The sequence below is a fragment of the Fusarium graminearum genome, chromosome 2 (genome assembly GCF_000240135.3).
Source record: "Fusarium graminearum PH-1 chromosome 2, whole genome shotgun sequence".
NCBI lineage: Eukaryota > Fungi > Ascomycota > Sordariomycetes > Hypocreales > Nectriaceae > Fusarium > Fusarium graminearum.
Window position 1 is genome coordinate 4,301,232 of NC_026475.1, and position 17,261 is coordinate 4,318,492.

A 17,261-nucleotide genomic window follows, 5' to 3' on the forward strand; every position below is an offset into this window, starting at 1 on the left:
ATGTCATGATCAGATACAAAGAGGTTATTTGGGAATACGGGAGGCCCTCGAGCCTGGTTTTGCACTGCAGCGGTAGACTGCATTTGCGTGGCTATTGTTAACTGGGTATTGGCGCTGTCTGGTTGTGACAACGCGGCTTGATAGCTGCGAGACGAGAATATACGAATATGTTCAAATAACTTGACGTTTCAATATGCAATACCGTGACATGGACAGAGTAGTAAGTGATGTAGTGTTTCGTATCTTAAGTGAGGGATTTGCCATAGAAGGGTCGTAGTAAGCCATGGTGATGTCGTCACTCTTGATAGTACTTTGGGATGTAGACGTCTGCGAGGTGTGCTTCAATTGACTGTCTGGGCGACCGCTCGTTGTCAATTGAACAGCGGCTCGCCATGTCATTCTCTATGACTGGTATAAACAAATAAGCTATAGTTCGTCATGAGTACGGCATACGATTTGCTTATGAAGCTCATTCAATCTCCACCCCACATTACAAGCACACAATGTTGGCTCCTCTCATGATAAACAAACTGCCCATATTGTCAACCACAGCCACTCAATTGGGTCACCCTGGATCTGTCTGTACCTTGCTTCCTCGGTAAGAGCCTCGCAAGCAGATCCATATGTATCCCAATTGGGATAGCACAGACTGTAGTGGAGAATTGACGACGCATCGGGTCTTCATTTCAAGGAGAATTGGAATAAAAGAGAAGGCGTAAAGTTGATGATGCTCGTGACGTCATTCTCCCGCAAATGGTCGACACTCATACCCGAGGAGAGCAGTATTAAGCTCTTCTTCTCCTGCAGTTGTTTCTCCCTTTTCCTCTCATCAATTCACCCAATCCTTCGAAATAATTCTGTCTATAATCACTTCACCTCCTACCCCAAAAACTACCGCCAATATGATGTCTGCTCGATCCATGATGACTATGCGCTCTGCGCAGGCTAGCAAGATGATCCTTGGACGAGGATTCTTTACCACATCCACACGTCTCGGTCTCAAGGAGTCTTCAACTCGTAAGTCCCATCTCCCGTTGCCCAATGCAATCCCTACTAGGAAACCCCGTTCTCACACCCAATGCAGAGACCGACGTCGACTACGAGAAGCACAAGCAGGACTCCCTCAAGAAGCAGAAGGAGGGCAGCGGCCACTGGAAGCCCGAGCTCGCCTCTGACAGTGAGGAGGCCGTCAAGGCTGACCGATCTCAAACCGATCCTCAGAAAGACATCAAGAACCTCCAGGAGCGAACCAAGAAGGCGGCCGAGGAGACTCACAAGGCTGGTACCAGCACACGGGATAACATGTAAAACAGAGAATCGTGTTTCGAATTGCTGATTGATTGAATGAATGAGCGGTTGGTGGTTTGATCAATAGATTGTTCTGGGAGTTATAAGGTCCGGATGATAGACTGGAAGTCTGAGCAAAACAGTTTATTAATGAGACTTGTCTCGATGGCAATATTCAATGTGTTCTCTTCAATGACTTGACCTCCTGTGATTCCTATACTAATGTAGATTTTAGTCAATTGGACTTCTGTGAGGTTGATACAGGCATGGCTCAATATGCTTTATCTATCTTGTGTGTGCAACTGTCTCTTGGCAATGCTGTCATCATACATTTGTGTTGGTTGTTGAGTGGTGTTTGAAGTATTGCAACCCAGCTATACTAGCGTCGTCTAAAACCTGTAGCTCAACAGTTTAATGGCCAACAAGATCCATCAGAGAACTACATCATATCTCGATATCATCAATTGGAATGCAATGAGATTAGTATTTGCCTTGAACAATTGACGTGTTGGTAAACAGCGAACTAATACAGGGTAGCTCCAGTCGCGATGCCCCTCAAGCTAAGCTCCTCTTATCGATAACTCCAAATATTCAAGCTCCCCCAAATCCTCAATATTTCGCCGGTCTCGGTCGATCGGTTTAAACCTCCGAAGCTCCCAATATCCCTCTTCCTCCTCCGGGGTCTTTGTCCAGCCCCATTGATCATTCCTAGGACCACCCTTAAACCCTCAAATCGAAATAAACAAAAAGGCTACCGACCCCTCGAAACAATATGTCCGCAGACCCGCCATCCTTCCAATCCGCCCTCCTCGCAGGCGCCCTCGCCGGCACAACCGTCGATCTCTCTCTCTTCCCTCTCGACACTCTCAAGACCCGCCTCCAATCATCAGCAGGCTTCTTTCCTTCGGGGGGATTTAGTGGTATCTATCGTGGTATCGGTTCTGCGCTTGTTGGTTCTGCGCCTGGCGCTGCGTTCTTCTTCTGCACATATGAAAGCGTAAAGGGCCTTTTGGCTGATAAGGACAATACTTCTGCGCCGGGATGGAAAGCTCCTGTTACGCATATGGCGGCTGCTAGCGCAGGCGAGATCGCTGCTTGTGCTGTGCGTGTGCCGACCGAGGTTGTCAAGCAGCGTGCTCAGGCGGGACATCATGGTGGTTCCTCGGCTGCTGCGCTGCGAGCTATTCTGTCCAAGTACTCGAGCCATGGATTTGTTCCCATGTGGCGCGAGCTCTACCGTGGCTGGGGAATTACAGTCTTTCGTGAAGTGCCCTTCACTGTGATCCAGTTCCCGCTATGGGAGGCTATGAAGTCCTGGGGACGTCGCCGTCGTGATGGTCGCGAGGTCACTGCTGCCGAGAGCGCTCTTTATGGAAGCATGGCTGGTGGATTCTCTGCGGCGCTTACTACGCCGCTTGACGTGCTCAAGACAAGAGTCATGTTATCTAAGGAGAGCGTCTCGGTGTCGAGAATATTCAGCCAGATAATGCGCGAGGAGGGCAGCAAGGCATTCTTTGCCGGTCTAGCGCCGCGAGTAACATGGATCTCGATAGGAGGTGCGATCTTCTTGGGAAGTTATCAATGGGCTATCAACACGATGAACGGTGTTGCATAGATGATACGGGTAACAAAGAAATAAAAACAAAATGGTGGGTATTGTATGATATCAAGCATGGAGCAAGGCGTCAAGAGATGGGAGATGGGCGGTCCAAAAGGGATAAAGGCTTAATTTCTCGCTAATGGTATATGCGCCTTGGTGGCATCTAACCTATGTACAAATCTATATACGGTAAAGGGACTCGCTAGAGACAAAAGTCTACCTTCTGGCATATAAAAAGGAGTGCATGAAACATGGAAAGTTACTGGACGGAGGTCGTCTTCTCGTTCGATATGCAATAACGCAGGTTATCTCAACTCAGACGGCTTGAGCCTGAGGTTGAGAAGGACCCTGGCCATTTGTGGTTGCCTCTTCCGTAGCAGAGGCTTCTTGGGCCTCTTCAGGCTCAGCAGGCTTGGGATCTGGAGGAGGAGGGAACGGCCGGAGTTCCTTTTTACCATTGGCCTTGTAGTGGAGGACGATATCATTGCCTCCCTTCCAGAGGTGAGTACGGAGAGTGGCTAGGGTTGTCACAGGGGAGAGCAGCTAAACAAGCGTTAGCAAACGGGGTGTCATAAAGAAATGCAAAAAGGGAGAGGGCTTACCTGGTCGTTGCAGTATAGTTCCAAATACTCTTCTGCTCTCATAGGATTCTCCTCGGGCTCTTCGAGTGGAGGCTCGATACGTTCAGCTACGTAGGAGAGGATCTTCCTGACTCGTAACATGCGATTCGCGTTGAGCCTGTTGTTTCCATCTGCCGAAGCAATGGCTGGGAGGCTGTCATCAACTGGATACAAGACAAACGAGACCTTGACTGGCTCCTTGAAAGGAAGAATGTTCTGAAGCAAAACATCACCCAGCCACATGGGTGCCTTCTGCTCAATAAGGTCTGCATCCTTGCCAACATCCTCGACAGTGCCTTGGTATAAGTTGGCACTGCCACCCGAGGTCTCCTCCTGGATCACGACTTTGGTTCCGGGAGGGAGTTTTAGAACGGGTGTGTCGTTGGGCAAACTGGGGACCACTCGGGTCTCGACTGGCTTGTCAGGGTTCTCGGTCAGTTGTCTGTCGTACTCCTGATGGATCTTTTGAATGACGCCGAAGAAGCTGTCATCAACCTCCTTTTCCTTCTCATGGACGGATGACGACTCAGACTCTTCAGCCTTTTCCTCAACAATAGCAGGCTTCTCCGTGGTGGCTTGAGAAGCTGACCGTGAGAGTTTCTTAGTACCAAATGTCATGCGGAACTTCTTCTTGCCAAATGGTGTGCTTGGTGATTTTGCGTTATCAGCCTTGTCCTTGTCCTTATCCTTCTCTTTCTCTTTGTCACCATCTATAGACTTCTTTGAATCCGCATTATCCTGTGTCGGTGTCGACACCATACTAGCTGCCTTGACTGCTGACTCAAGAAGTTGCAAGGGGCTGGTAAAGTAGTCTTCTCTTTCTGTTGAAGGACGGCTGACATGCGACGTCCTCTTCTCTATAGGAGTCATGGGGCTCGTTGCGGCGTTTTCAGGTACATCGGGCAAACTGTTGGGACCCGACATAATACTAGGGCCAGGTGTTGCCAAACCAATGCCCAATCCTGGAGTATTGGGGTAGAGATTGGGTTTAGGGGTGACTTGGTCTGCGTTATCCCAGTCTGGAATAGCCGACTTTGGTAATGATATCGACAATGGAGGAGCACTGGCAGTTCCCCCAGAGGCAACCAGTCTTGTTTCAATACCCTCATTGAGCTTTTGACGATGCGCCTCATCTCTCCTGATTTCTTCATCGATGAGATCGGCAAAGAGATACCGAAGTATCCATTTTCCAAGACTGACTGTGAAGGGGTTAGTTAAATTCGTTACAAACGGTAGTCGTACGTACTCCTCTGGTCTTCTCGGAATTCCACAGCTTCTGGCAATTCAAGCTCGTCTGCATATACCTCGGCATCGAAACAGTTGAAGGGCTCTAGCACCACAGTGAGGTTTCCCGAACTGAGATCGATGGAGCACCATGGAGATACAGCTTCAACAGTGTTGACGAGATGTTCCACATCCTCCAAATGTTGTTTACCGAAGCTTTTTATAGGTTTGCACTGTGAAAGTTAGCTTTGTTCACCATGGCATGGCGAAAGAAACGTACCTTGATCAAATCCCATAACAACACATCGCCGGCAGTGTCCGACGTCAATACACGCCTCCTATCGTTGAGCAGCCTATGTTTGAGCAGTCCAAATTGACCTTCGATCGTTTCCTCGGCCACTGCGTGAATTGGCTTAATATCTGACTCTCCTGAATCGATGATAACTTCTGATCCTTTTCGTGTCGCAGCATCCGTGATGGTGGTGGAATCGGGGTCTGGTGCAGATCGTGCAGGGAAGGAGGCAGCTGCAGAAATGCGCAAGATAGACTCAGCGGGAATTTCTTTCTTAGCAGTCCCGTTAACCGCCGGAGGAGAAGATTCGCGGGGTCTGTTGGAGGCGTTTGATGTAGCTCTATGGTGTCGAACTGACTCGGGGAGCTTGATGTTGGTATCGGTGTCAACATCTTCCCATCGGTTGATCGAGGACCTGTTGGTTGCTGTCCAAATATGGCCCCCAGCGGCCACAACCTTGCCGACTCCGATGTGTTCATGTGCGACAGCAAGACTAAGACCATCGTCCATTTCTTCTAAGCTGCCCCGCACGTCTGTTTTAGCCACCAGACCAGAGCGATCAGAACTGTAGAAAACACCGAGTGTTGGGTCATCCGAGAAAAGCGACCAGACACTCTCATCGTGCATTGTAAATGTGTACATGCAGCGACCGTTCTTGATACTCCACATCTTGACCGTCTTGTCGGCACTGGCACTAAGAATTGTGTCACCAGCATCATCAATGAGAATGGCGCGAATGTTGTCAACATGACCAACAAGCTTAGAGACCTTGTCGCCAGTTCGAGGATCATACAGGCGCACCGTCTTTTCTGGACCACCACTCGCCATGATATTGCGCCCGACACGCAGGGCGTATACAGAACCCTTCTCAGCAATTTCCTCGCCTTGAACATCGATCTCGAGTGTTTTACCGGCACCATTGAGATCCCACAAACAGATCTTGCGGTCGAGGCCGCCCGAAGCGACCCAATTTGCGCCCATATCTGGGGGCGGGGTTGTAACACATTTGACATAATCGGCATGCTCGCCTATCGTCTCGACGCGGGTATTATCCTCTTCGGAATGTGGTCGCCAGACTTTTACTGTAAGGTCGGATGAGCCAGAGACGAGGGCTGTGTTATTCTGCGCAAGGGCAATATCATTGATCCAATGCATATGGGCATGGGTTTGAGCGCGGAATTTGGTCGTAGACTTGGGCTTCTTGTCTTCGGAGGCGGCAGGCGTCGAATCGGTAACGTCGCTACGGTGTTTGAGGTCGAGGTTCAAGTCCCAAGCGCATACAATGCCGTCTCGTCCTCCCGAGTATCTATGATGAGTTTCGTTAGTGGTGGGTAAATGGACATGGCAAGGACTATAAGAGCTCACAGAATCGCATTGTCATTATCAACGGCGAGGCCATTCACACCTAGACGATGACCACCTTCGGAGGATTTGGCGTTTTCGAGGACTATCATAGTATTAGCAGCTTGTTGAGAAGATCCGAACGACGCATTGGGATGATCCATCTTACCATAGCTGATTCTTTGGCGCGCCTTCTTAGCCATGGTGTAATGTGAGAGAGTAGATGTCAAAAGTCAAGCCAAGCATGCGCCGCTGACGGGAAGAGACGTAGCACAAATGACGGGAAGGCACAGGAAACGGCGACCACGGGAAGACAAGAACAGGCTGTGTGTTGGAATTGACAGGCACGGGTACGGCTCAGTGTCTCTACGTGATGCTGTGCGTACTGGTAGTGAAAGTTGGTAGGTCCTGTCGGGGTTCGGGTAAGTGGTGATGATTGCGGAATGCGGGATGGGGAAGCATGGAAAGTGGAGGGCCCAACCACTACTGGATAGTACCCGCTGGGCTGGTTTGCCTCTTAGCAGGCTGGGGTAGTAGAAATTGCCTTGTTATTACACAGGTACCAAGTGGAACAAGTTGAGGTGCATAAGGCACAGAAAAGAAGTACATAGCATAAGAATGAAGTGGCCAAGCTATTCCGTCTCCCTTGTGCTAATAAAATCAGGGTGAGGTGCAGTGCGCGATGGAACTGAACTGGTGGATGGCTGCAGCTTGACGGCCTAGGTACCAAGGTACATAGGTAGGGAGGTAACCATGGAGGCGTTCAGTAATTCTCTCCAGGGGTTCAATCCTATTCCCAGCATCTACTCTAGGTGCTCGAGGCCTGTTGGACCGCTAACTCGATCGAAGGAAGGATTGGAAGCCCTGGTCTGGTCAAAGAGGAGAAGTCTCGTGAGCTCTGAACTTGGAAGCTGGAGAAGCAAGAACGGAAACAAACCCCTGGACCCCTGTCCATCAATCACATCACACCCAAATACCCGGCCTTCTAACCCGTCAAACAGCGGGGTTGGGGTTGAGGGGGGTTAGGTTAGTAGCCAAAGGTCCGTCCAATTATGCATTTGACCCAAGCCCAGGGCAACTCTTAATTGACAATCATCCAATCCAGTTGAGTCGCATTCAAGCCCAGAGCCCAGAAGCCAGTTCCTCCCCCTCACCAAAGAATCTGCTGCTGCATTCTTTGTTTACTTGTAGTCGTCGATCAGTTGGCTTCTTTTACAAGCACGGACAGTACCTGTCGCATCATCTCATGTCTCAGATCTTGTGCGGAGTGCATCCAAACAGCGATGACTACCTATACCAAATGGACTGATGGGTTTCAGACCAGAACAATGGAATGAGTTGATTATTCGACTCATAACTAGGTAATAAATTGAGAGGCCGGTAAACTCCAAGCAACTCGTTGCCACAGAAAAAAGCCCTCCCTCCATACTCCGTATTCCCAAATTCAAACCCGTGTTACTCCGACCGAATCGAATCATTCTCGTTACCCTCTCTTCTTTTCCCTCGTATTTCCTTACTGGCAAACGCAGCATCCAACTGAGCACCACCGCGAAGATCTGAATCGGCTGGGTTTGTTTTCACACTGCGCGCAGTCGTCGTCGACTTTGGTGACATCTTCTTTTCTTCCAGGACAGTCCTCTCGGTAACATCTTGTGTTGCCGCGCAAGACGACATGTCCGCAGCGGTGCTCGATTGATGTTTTGGTGCACATTGTGACTTGACAGTGAATTGAGTGTGAAAGTATCGATGAATGTAGTGCCGAGACTCGTAGAGGTGGGTTTTGGTTGGATGTCGATAGATGGATGGAATCGCCAGTCGGGTATAATGCTATGAAGCTTCTGTCTTCTCTTTTTTTGACCTTTGAAGGGATGGAAAAGACAAAAAGACAGCTACTGATTCGATACGCGGGATTATTGTAGATTGGTGGTGGCAGTGTTGGTACGTCTCTCGGCTTTTTGTCCGATTCAGCTGGATGTAGTTCAAGTCGCTCGACCAGCCTCTTGCTCAAAGATGTACGATGCAGAGTTTCTTGACAGTAAATGGGGACAATGTAAAAGTTATGTTTTCTTTTCCAAGCAAATAGAAGGAATCAATTGATCTCTAGAGGCTAAAAAGGGCATGACGCGGAATACGGCCCCAACGGGATGAAGGGAGTGAAGCTCGTGACGCGGCTTGGCCAATGGCTGGTTTCTTAGGGTGTGGTAGATGTTGCACTTGGGGATGCATGCCGAGACCTCCGGTTTGGATACGAGCTTTGTTTTTACTGAGACGGTTCTAGGCTAAATTCTAAGAGGAAGTTGAGGCTGTGGTCTGAAATTCGGTTCGGGCAGTCACTCGATTTGTCCGAGTGGCTCGATGGTGTTGGTCGATCAAACCATGTCGAACTTCGCATCAAGTCACAGGTTCGGCTAAAACGCATCTGACACTGTCGATCTCTCGAATCAATCGACTGACGAGTACCTACACTCACAATAAGAATACCAACCTTATTTGTCGAGGTAGGTGTCGACTTAATGCCAACCAGTCATCCCTGGTGCTGGACGACCTCCAGCAATGCAGACGAAGTAACGACCAGAAAGTGGAAATGAGGAAGGGCCTACTAGCAATGCTCCTAGGCTCAAAACTTTATGGTACAAGACATAACTCATCCACAACGCATGATAGGTGTTAGATGTTTCAACGAAATTAGACACAGACACGCCTTCACTTGAACGAAGCAATTGAAACGAAAAGGTCTGTCTATGATCCTGCCGCAGCTGGGTACATTCATTACATTTTTCAAAACCTAACGCCGTGCTTGAAGCCTTCCATTACACCGAGAGCCAATTTGACTGCCCACCACATTTTACCTTTCCCATTAGGTGCTCAGGCCATTTACCTGGTGAACTTGTTACCCTGGTTTTGTCGTGGCTGGCTGCCGTACGCCCTGCGGCCCTGCTGCTTCTTGTCTCTGCTCATACTAGCACCGAGAGTGATATCAACACGAGGAGGCTGCGTGAAACCGAAGCTCTTGGCGACCTTGGCAAGATCCAATTTGTTGATGTCAAAGACGCTGCGCAGCGAGTGCGAAGCGTAGGCGTGCATGTAGCTGCGGTAACCGTCCTTGGCGCTCTTGTTCAGGTAGTAGTTCTGGCTGATGAGCTTCTCGAGTTGAGACTGAACGTTGATAATCTTCTTGGTGGGGAAGTTGAACTCGGCGACGGGAACACGAGCGGCCTTGAGATGCGACAAGAAGCCGAGCTCGTTGGGCTGAAGGAACATAAGGGATCGACCCTTGTTGTTGCTGCCTCGAGCGGTTCGACCGACACGGTGAATGTAGTCGCGAGGGTCATCCGGAGGGTCGAACTGGATAATCCAGTCAACAGAAGGAATCTATCTCAAGTTAGCAAAATGTTTGTGTGTAGTAATACGGGTAGAAGACGTACGTCGAGGCCACGAGCGGCAACATCAGTGCAGATCAGGGTGCCCTGCTTAGCGTTACAGAACTCGAAGAAGGTGTTGGTTCGCTTCTGCTGCTTCTGCTTGCCGTGGAGGTCAAGAACGGGAAGATCGATGTAGTTGAGGAGTTCGGCATGGTATTTCACACAAGCGCAGCTACTAAAGAACACAATGATCTTCTTCTTGAGGTTGCGCTTGAGGAAACTGAAAAGTAGAAGGAATCGCATGTCGGTTTCGCAAATGATGTAGCCCTGCTCGAGACCCTCCACGGTACTGTACTGCTTCTCCTCGTCGACGTTGATGTATAGGGGACCAGGTCGCAGTGAGATACGAGCGAGATCCTCGACCTTGGTTGTTTGAGTAGCGGAGAAGAGCATAGTCTGTCGGTCCTCCTTAGGAAGGACCTTGATGATCTGTCTCATTTCATCTTCGAAACCAATCTCGAGGATTCGGTCGGCCTCGTCAATAACAAGAGACTTGAGGTTCTTGAAAACGAAGGGTGTGTTTTGAAGATGATCGAGTAGTCGACCAGGGGTGGCGATAAGCAAGTTGACACCCTTGGCGAGCTTTTCGGCCTCAGCGCGGCGGTTTGCGCCTCCAATGACAATACCGTATGTTTGAGAGTGGTGCGCCATGAGTTCACGGGCAACACCGAAGATCTGAAGGGCCAACTCGCGTGTGGGAGAAACAACAATGACACCGGTACCGTTGCGGGGCTTGAAGCGTAGAGAGCTCAGCATCTCAATGACAGGAATCAAGAAGGCCAAAGTCTTTCCAGAACCAGTCTTGGCAGCACCGAGAACATCGCGACCAGCCAGAGAAGGGGGGATACCTCTCCTCTGAATCTCAGTCATCTTGGTGAACTTCATCTCGTTGATGGCCTTCATGGTCTTCTCGGAAAGCTTGAGCTCCTCGAATGATTGCGCCTCAGCGCCAGCAACCGGGGGTAATGTGAGCTGTCCACCATTAGGCAAATCTGTGTTGTTTTCGGCGTTGTCTTCGTCACCGCCCTCCTCCTCCTCCTCTTCCGCAGAATTCGCAGCCTCGACATCCTCATCGGCTTGGTCGCTCTCGTCCTCGACCTCCTTCAGAGCCTGCTCTTCCTCGTCGGAAGAATCGTCTTCGGGCTCATCGTGGGGCTCGGGTTCGGCGCGCTTGACTTTCTTTGACTTCTTGTCGGGAATAGAAGAAGACTTCTTTCCTTTTGAAGGCTTGACACCATTGGCGTCCTTGAACTTACGCTTCTTGCTGCTGGCGAAATCCATCTTGTTTTGCGCTTGAGGTAGGTATTCTGTACAACCGATCGTCCAAGCAGTGTCTCGAATCGAGAACTTTTTTTCAGCGATAAGGAAAAGTCTTGGGCGATAACGGTGCTTGGTTTATCCGAGATCCGACTCAACTGTGGTAGAAACCCCCCGCAGTGGAGCAGCGGCAAATGTTGCTGTAAGCTTGCTACTATAGGACTAGGCTAATGTACGTCTGTGTCTCTCCCAAAAGAGAACTCATTAAATGGGTTGCAGTGTGAATTGAATTGATCGAGATGCATATAGGTACAGAGTGTGGTGCGTCTTGTACCTTTATCCGCTTTCTTATTAACGATGCAAAATAAGACAAGTCTGACTCATCAGACAGCAAAAACCTAACCTGTCCCTTAGGTTCATGCAAAACTTGGATACATGAGCTTAAAGAAAAATACGGCCGGTCAAGATCAGGCGACACAAAAGTAGATAAATTCCAACATAAAGTTTTGCATTGCAAATGGAGATTCAAATATTCGCTCAGGGTTTTCTGTGATGTACGTAGGCTACGTAGTGGAGGATTGTCACTTAAGTTCCCAATGTAGCTTAGCTTTTAGTCACGCTATACTGCAGGTACTAACTGTAGGCACTGTACCTTCGCGCTCGGGTCGACTCTCATTTCTATGAACCTCCACTGATTCTTCCAAACCAGATTCCTCCCTCCTCAATCTCATCTGCGCTTTCGAGACATCACCCCTTTCGTGGCCAGAGACTCTGTATCTCACTATCGTCGCGATCGCACCAGCCTTCTTACGCGACCCGAGACATTTATTGGCGATCTGTCAATATCCTTTCTTTCGTCATCTGTACTGGTCTACTCATCGCAAAGTCTTGATTTCCATCTCGACTTCAAAACTTGACCGGCAGATCCGTCGAGTCGTCGCGATATTTACCTACGTCAGAAAAGCTTATCTTGTCCGTTGCCTTTGGTAGAAATTGCCATACCTCAACCAAGCCAAACTTCGTTTTTTCGTTGAATTTATCGAGTCCACCATTTTCTGGTACATCCCCACGGCAAAAATTAGTCTCTTTCTCTTGTGCTTGGTTCTTGATTCAATCCACCACAAGCAACATGACGGACTCTCACCATAATATCCAGAGCATTCTAGCTGCGCTCGGTAAGTTAAAAGAACTAATATATTTCAGGTAATTTGCGCTTACTGACTTATCCGTAGCATCCCAGCGGCCCCCGACCGGAACACCTACCCAGACACCACCTGGCGCCCCCAGTCAGGCATACCCTCCCCCGCCCGCGTCTACGCAGCCCGCGGCCGCATACCAGCAGCCGCCTATGAACTCCAGCGGCTATGGCGCACCTGGCTACAATGGCCTTCCTGCACCATCGTCTAGCGGAAACCTCGACTTGAGCTCGATTCGGCCTATTAATTCAGGCACATTGAGTATTACCGATGCGATCGCTCAAGCCAAGGCTTACGCCGCCGAGAAAGGAGTCACTTCCTACGACCGTCCCTTGGTTTACGCCTCCGAAAATCGAGGACCCGATCGAGGATACAACCGTTCGCGATCGCGATCTCCTGCTCGTGATGAGTTTCGTGATGGCGTGAACCCCTACAGAGATGAACGACGCGGTGGTGACCGTGGCTCACATGGTCGAGGCTATGATCGGGATCGTTCTTACTCGCCTGGTCCTCGCGGTCGCAACTTCTCCCCTCGAGAAGGAAGTGGACGCGAGAGGTCCCCATTGAGAGGGGGAGATGACAACTCTGAAACAATTCAGATTGAATCCAGTTTGGTAGGCCTCATTATTGGCAGACAAGGAGAGAATCTCCGACGCATAGAGGCAGACTCCAACTGCCGTGTCCAATTTCTCGCCCCAACTGATGGTGGTCCGGGCCCTTATAGGCAGTGCAAGATCTCCGGACCAAGACACCGTCGCGGTGAAGTGAAGGAAGCGATCAATCGTATCATAGAGGATAGCGGTATGGGTGCCCTTAACCGCCCCGAGAAGCCTCGCGACCCCAACAAAGGTGGCGCAACCGCTCTACGTGAAGGAGAAGACCACATGCAAATCATGGTTCCTGACAGGACAGTTGGTTTGATAATTGGACGTGGTGGAGAAACTATTCGTGATCTTCAGGAGCGCTCTGGCTGTCACATCAATATCGTTGGTGAATCCAAGAGCGTCAATGGACTACGACCTGTCAACCTCATTGGCACCCGCGAGGCTGCTGCCCGTGCAAAGGATTTCATTATGGAAATCGTCGACAGTGACAGTCGAGGTGATGCGCCCCCACCTGTCAAGAGGCTTGGTGGTGGAGGATCCGCTCCTCCTGCTCGCCATGATGGTCCTCAGCAAAGGGATATGGGCGGTTCGGGTGGCCCTGACAAGATCAACGATGCCGTCTATGTGCCTTCGGATGCGGTAGGTATGATCATTGGCAAAGGCGGCGAGACAATCCGCGAGATGCAGAACACTACTGGCTGCAAGATTAACGTCGCCCAATCTTCTGGACCTGGTGAGACCCAGAGGGAGATTGCCTTGATCGGTTCTCGCGATAGCATTGCGCGAGCCAAGCAGGCTATCGACGAAAAGGTGGATGCAGTGGTAAGTTATATCCCATCATGGTGTCTTTGGTTCAGCAACTAATATTTGTAGCGACAGAAAGGAAGTGGTCCACGTGGCGGCGGCGGTGGCCGCGGACACCAGGATCTTGACAGGCCCAGCTATTCTCAGCAGCAAACTCCCAGTGCACCTACTAACCAGCCCCCTCAACCGGCTTCAGGCGACGGATCAGATCCATATGCCCAGTGTAAGTCCTTGATGAAATCTCTATGTCTTGATCGACACTAACTGAAACAGACGGTGGCTACCAAAACTACCTTGCGTTGTGGTATCAGTCCTTGGTGTTCCAGCAACAGCAAGGTGGTCAAGGTGCTCCCCCTGCCGGCGCTCCTGCACCTGGGGCATAGTGATGTCTCTCTTGTCTTCTTGCGCGTGCTTGGGTGACCTTGATCGAGCTCTTCTTCGCAACTGCCGCGGAGTGAGGGCGCCATCTGTGGTTCGATTGACACCATGCCAATGCCTTTCACACTCTTGACACCTCATGGCTTGTCGATACGACCCACGACTGTACAGCATACATTTTCGTTTCCGTTTCCTGAGAACTACTTGGACTCAACTTCTTTGACGTATATCATTTGACTCGACCGTCTTTGACGACATTAATACTGAGATGCATAGCAAGTGCAACGTCCATGACCGTACTGCTCTGCCGCCATCCGATTCTATCTAGGCGCTATCTCGACTCGGTGCTGAATGCTTCTTCGAATCATAGTCTGCAGGACTCGTACTTGACGGCTTACTCGCAACCATGATGCTTGTGGTTTGACGGCTCACGACTAACGCAGTGATGACATGTGCGATCTTTGATGCCTGTTCATCCATGGGTCTGGCGTTCATCCTAAAATCTGCAACCTGTCGTGATGCGGTTGAGTTGTGAATTGGTGGCTTGAATCGCTTGAAAGTCACCTCTCAACCCGAACTAGACAGTAGTGTCTTGCTGTACATGGGTCCGATCGTACTTATACTCTTTTCCAGCCAGACCTGTGCGTTCTTGGATGAAATCGATTGTGTTGTGCAAGTGGTTTCGTTGTATCTGCATGTGTGTTGCGTGCTGTGCGCATGGGACCTATTCGCCATCTGCATTGACGGGTTACGCTTTCATCTACGATTTCTTTGAGTCTGACTTCAACTCCAGACTGTTTCTCATCATCGCATGCATGACATGAGGAAAGGGAATGTATCTTCTTGGGACGGGGGATTGGAGAAATGGAGTTGGGGATTAGTTGCATTGTATTACCACCGTAACATATTGTTAGCCTTTTGCAACCGTGGGCTTCCACGAGTTTTTAATAACGTGCCCTTTTATTTGAAGTTAACTGTGAAAGAATGAATGCATATAGAGAAACAATGACTTGGCAGTCGCTACACCAGTGGTCGTCTTGCAAACATGGGATAAGAACCTTGGCCACATGATGATTCCATAACCCCTTGAATGCCCGAGTAGTAGGCAAGAGCCTTGAAGACGACATAACCAAGATCGTACTGGAAATACGGGATTGTTTTTGTTCTTGTAGTCTCTCTTGGGCAACAGCTGGATCCCGGTTCAAGTTGGAGGGCTCCACTCGAGCTTTCCCAGGGACGTTCCGTATCAATGCCACATCCAACTTCCTCAATCGTTTCAAGGCAGGAAAATACCTATAAGGTAGCACCCCGTGTTTGTACGATATTGACTTGAGTTTAGATGGTGTGCCACTGGTGTACGTCGTCGAATCAGGGAGTTACTGGACCAGAACTCGGATCATACTCATACTTAAAAGTCAACATGAGCTTCTCACATTTGTGAATTTTATTTTAGGTTTTACTTCATTGGTAGAGTAAGGGCTTCGATATCCAGACAAACAGTAAAATATACCAAGAGCTGGTCTAAGACAGCCAAACCCTCCAACTTTGTCTCTTATCATGTGTGCGTAGTAGACACTTAGGGTCATAGGTCAGGATAACATCGATCCTTCCCAACAGTCTATAATCGTGTCGAAACAGCTCTGGTCTCGACCCCCTTCCCCGGTTAGGTGGTCAAGATCGAAGTAGAACCCTTTTGCCTCGATCATACCTTCTTTCATCGTCGTTCAACAACCCTCCTTACTTTCAATGGGTTGGCACTCTAGTAGGTTTCTTTCTTCTTAAAAACACCATATCATATCAGTCATCACTCTTTTTTTTGGCACTCTACAAATCATCGCTTTCATATTCATTGTCTTCATCATGCCTAATCGAGCCGGCCGACAACGCAGACCAGCCGGTCGACAACGCAGATCAGCCGGCCGACAACGCAGACCAGCCCTCCGACCACTCAGACCAGCCCCCGAACGAGCTGAAACACCCTTCGAAGTCGAATCACGCTATGTAGAAGACCCAGGCCCATCACCCTACTATTTTGTTGATCGACGAATGGCCCGACTCATACGAGCCGGTCAACGAGAGGCCGCAGATGAGCAGTACCTCAGGGACATGGAATCAAATCCAGATTTAGAAGAACAAATATTTGACGACTCCGAAGTGGAATCCGACGCGGATCCCACTGCTGCACAACGCCCAAGAGGGCACTGGCGGATTCACCGCTGCGACTTATGCAACTCCATCTTAGAAAGACGATATATCATCGGCTCCGATCACGGCGATATTTTTGTCTCGAGTAGTCGCTGCTACAATTGCTTGTTCACATTCTCATGGCTACGGGCAACACTGGATGATGAATCTCTACAAAGAGAATACACTAGAATCATCCTCGAATACAATGAAAATCTGAGAAGGAGAACGTCTATCGCTAATGTGCAAGCTCGCTGGCGAGCCCGTGCGCGTGGTGTCCGCATCAACTCTCACCTTGTTCGAAATATCCCGCTAGGTCATTGGGCTCGCGAAGCTCTGAGGCGTGAGCAAGAGGAGGATTCGGATTCTCCTTGATACCAGCACATGAGCCTAGCCTTTTGTTGTGGTCACGGAGTACGGAATACCAGCGTCAGAAGAGAATAAACAATAAAGCGTACTATCTATTCACAAGGCCAGCAGTGATGTTTAAGCTTTAGGGCACAGAAATAGATACTAACCTGAGAGTGTGGTCTAAACCATATACTTTTGTAGTAGTTTCGTCTCTTATAACTTGAGTTTGAGTCTCAACACTTGGTATGCCACTTTTCCTTGCGTTGATGCCGACGCCTTCCAAAAGGAGCAAACCTGCCGGGCGAGTCTTAAAGGGGGCCATCATAGTGGACCACTAGACCTTAGGCGTCTGCTCTGTTCCTGAGTACTGCACTGCCAACTCTACCTAGACCGAGAGAGTTCAAAGGACAGCGTAACCAGATACCAACAAGGGCTCTGGATGAAACTGACGGACTCTCAGCCCAGAAGCATAAAAACTGGTGAGAGAAACGTGATAGAAGCTTCAACTATGCCTGTAGAACGTTTGTTTAGTGCCTGAGATGACGCCGCGGGGACGGTTAGTGGCAGGGCTACAACGAAGGTGTTTTCATCAAGGTGATGGTGGATGTCTCAAGAATTCCAGTGTCAACGACAAATTTAACAAGTTTCGGACCTTAAGCTTCTTAGTAGTATTCGACTTGACTTGACTAATGTTAGCTTG

The 17,261-nt window shown here is 49.6% G+C and overlaps 7 protein-coding genes across 7 annotated transcripts; 4 read left to right on the forward strand and 3 right to left on the reverse strand.

Moving 5' to 3' along the window:
- On the reverse strand, positions 1-399 carry FGSG_12268 (uncharacterized protein; the record flags this gene model as incomplete). The annotated part of the gene is made up of 2 exons (XM_011322954.1): positions 1-144; positions 203-399. Coding segments are annotated over 2 exons (339 nt in total), but the record flags the coding sequence as incomplete, so codon positions are not given.
- Positions 400-838: 439 nt separating this feature from the next.
- FGSG_04353 (uncharacterized protein) lies at positions 839-1,477 on the forward strand. The gene is made up of 2 exons (XM_011322955.1): positions 839-1,017; positions 1,085-1,477. Exons 1-2 carry the CDS (start codon positions 903-905, stop codon positions 1,306-1,308), a joined length of 339 nt encoding a protein of 112 aa, XP_011321257.1. The 5' UTR covers positions 839-902; the 3' UTR covers positions 1,309-1,477.
- Positions 1,478-2,059: 582 nt separating this feature from the next.
- On the forward strand, positions 2,060-3,090 carry FGSG_04352 (uncharacterized protein; the record flags this gene model as incomplete). The annotated part of the gene is made up of 1 exon (XM_011322956.1): positions 2,060-3,090. The coding sequence occupies one exon, from the start codon at positions 2,060-2,062 to the stop codon at positions 2,900-2,902; it is 843 nt and encodes a 280-aa protein (XP_011321258.1). The 3' UTR covers positions 2,903-3,090.
- FGSG_04351 (uncharacterized protein) lies at positions 3,050-6,567 on the reverse strand (the record flags this gene model as incomplete). Its single annotated transcript, XM_011322957.1, has 6 exons — positions 3,050-3,430; positions 3,490-4,706; positions 4,754-4,964; positions 5,012-6,329; positions 6,389-6,470; positions 6,534-6,567. The coding sequence occupies 6 exons, from the start codon at positions 6,565-6,567 to the stop codon at positions 3,203-3,205; spliced, it is 3,090 nt and encodes a 1,029-aa protein (XP_011321259.1). The 3' UTR covers positions 3,050-3,202.
- A 2,671-nt stretch (positions 6,568-9,238) lies between these two features.
- Positions 9,239-11,067, reverse strand: FGSG_04350 (ATP-dependent RNA helicase HAS1; the record flags this gene model as incomplete). Its single annotated transcript, XM_011322958.1, has 2 exons — positions 9,239-9,736; positions 9,790-11,067. The coding sequence occupies 2 exons, from the start codon at positions 11,065-11,067 to the stop codon at positions 9,239-9,241; spliced, it is 1,776 nt and encodes a 591-aa protein (XP_011321260.1).
- Positions 11,068-12,172: 1,105 nt separating this feature from the next.
- FGSG_04349 (uncharacterized protein) lies at positions 12,173-14,031 on the forward strand (the record flags this gene model as incomplete). Its single annotated transcript, XM_011322959.1, has 4 exons — positions 12,173-12,218; positions 12,276-13,666; positions 13,718-13,871; positions 13,922-14,031. 4 exons carry the CDS (start codon positions 12,173-12,175, stop codon positions 14,029-14,031), a joined length of 1,701 nt encoding a protein of 566 aa, XP_011321261.1.
- A 1,855-nt stretch (positions 14,032-15,886) lies between these two features.
- On the forward strand, positions 15,887-16,585 carry FGSG_04348 (uncharacterized protein; the record flags this gene model as incomplete). Its single annotated transcript, XM_011322960.1, has 1 exon — positions 15,887-16,585. The coding sequence occupies one exon, from the start codon at positions 15,887-15,889 to the stop codon at positions 16,583-16,585; it is 699 nt and encodes a 232-aa protein (XP_011321262.1).
- Between the last annotated feature and the right edge of the window lie 676 nt (positions 16,586-17,261).

Excerpts from the sequence above, each read along its gene's own strand:
- FGSG_04353 (XM_011322955.1), top strand. The coding sequence starts at position 903 with ATGATGTCTGCTCGATCCATGATGACTATGCGCTCTGCGCAGGCTAGC. Across the intron at positions 1,018-1,084 it reads TCTCAAGGAGTCTTCAACTC|AGACCGACGTCGACTACGAG; the intron begins GTAAGTCCCATC and ends CACCCAATGCAG.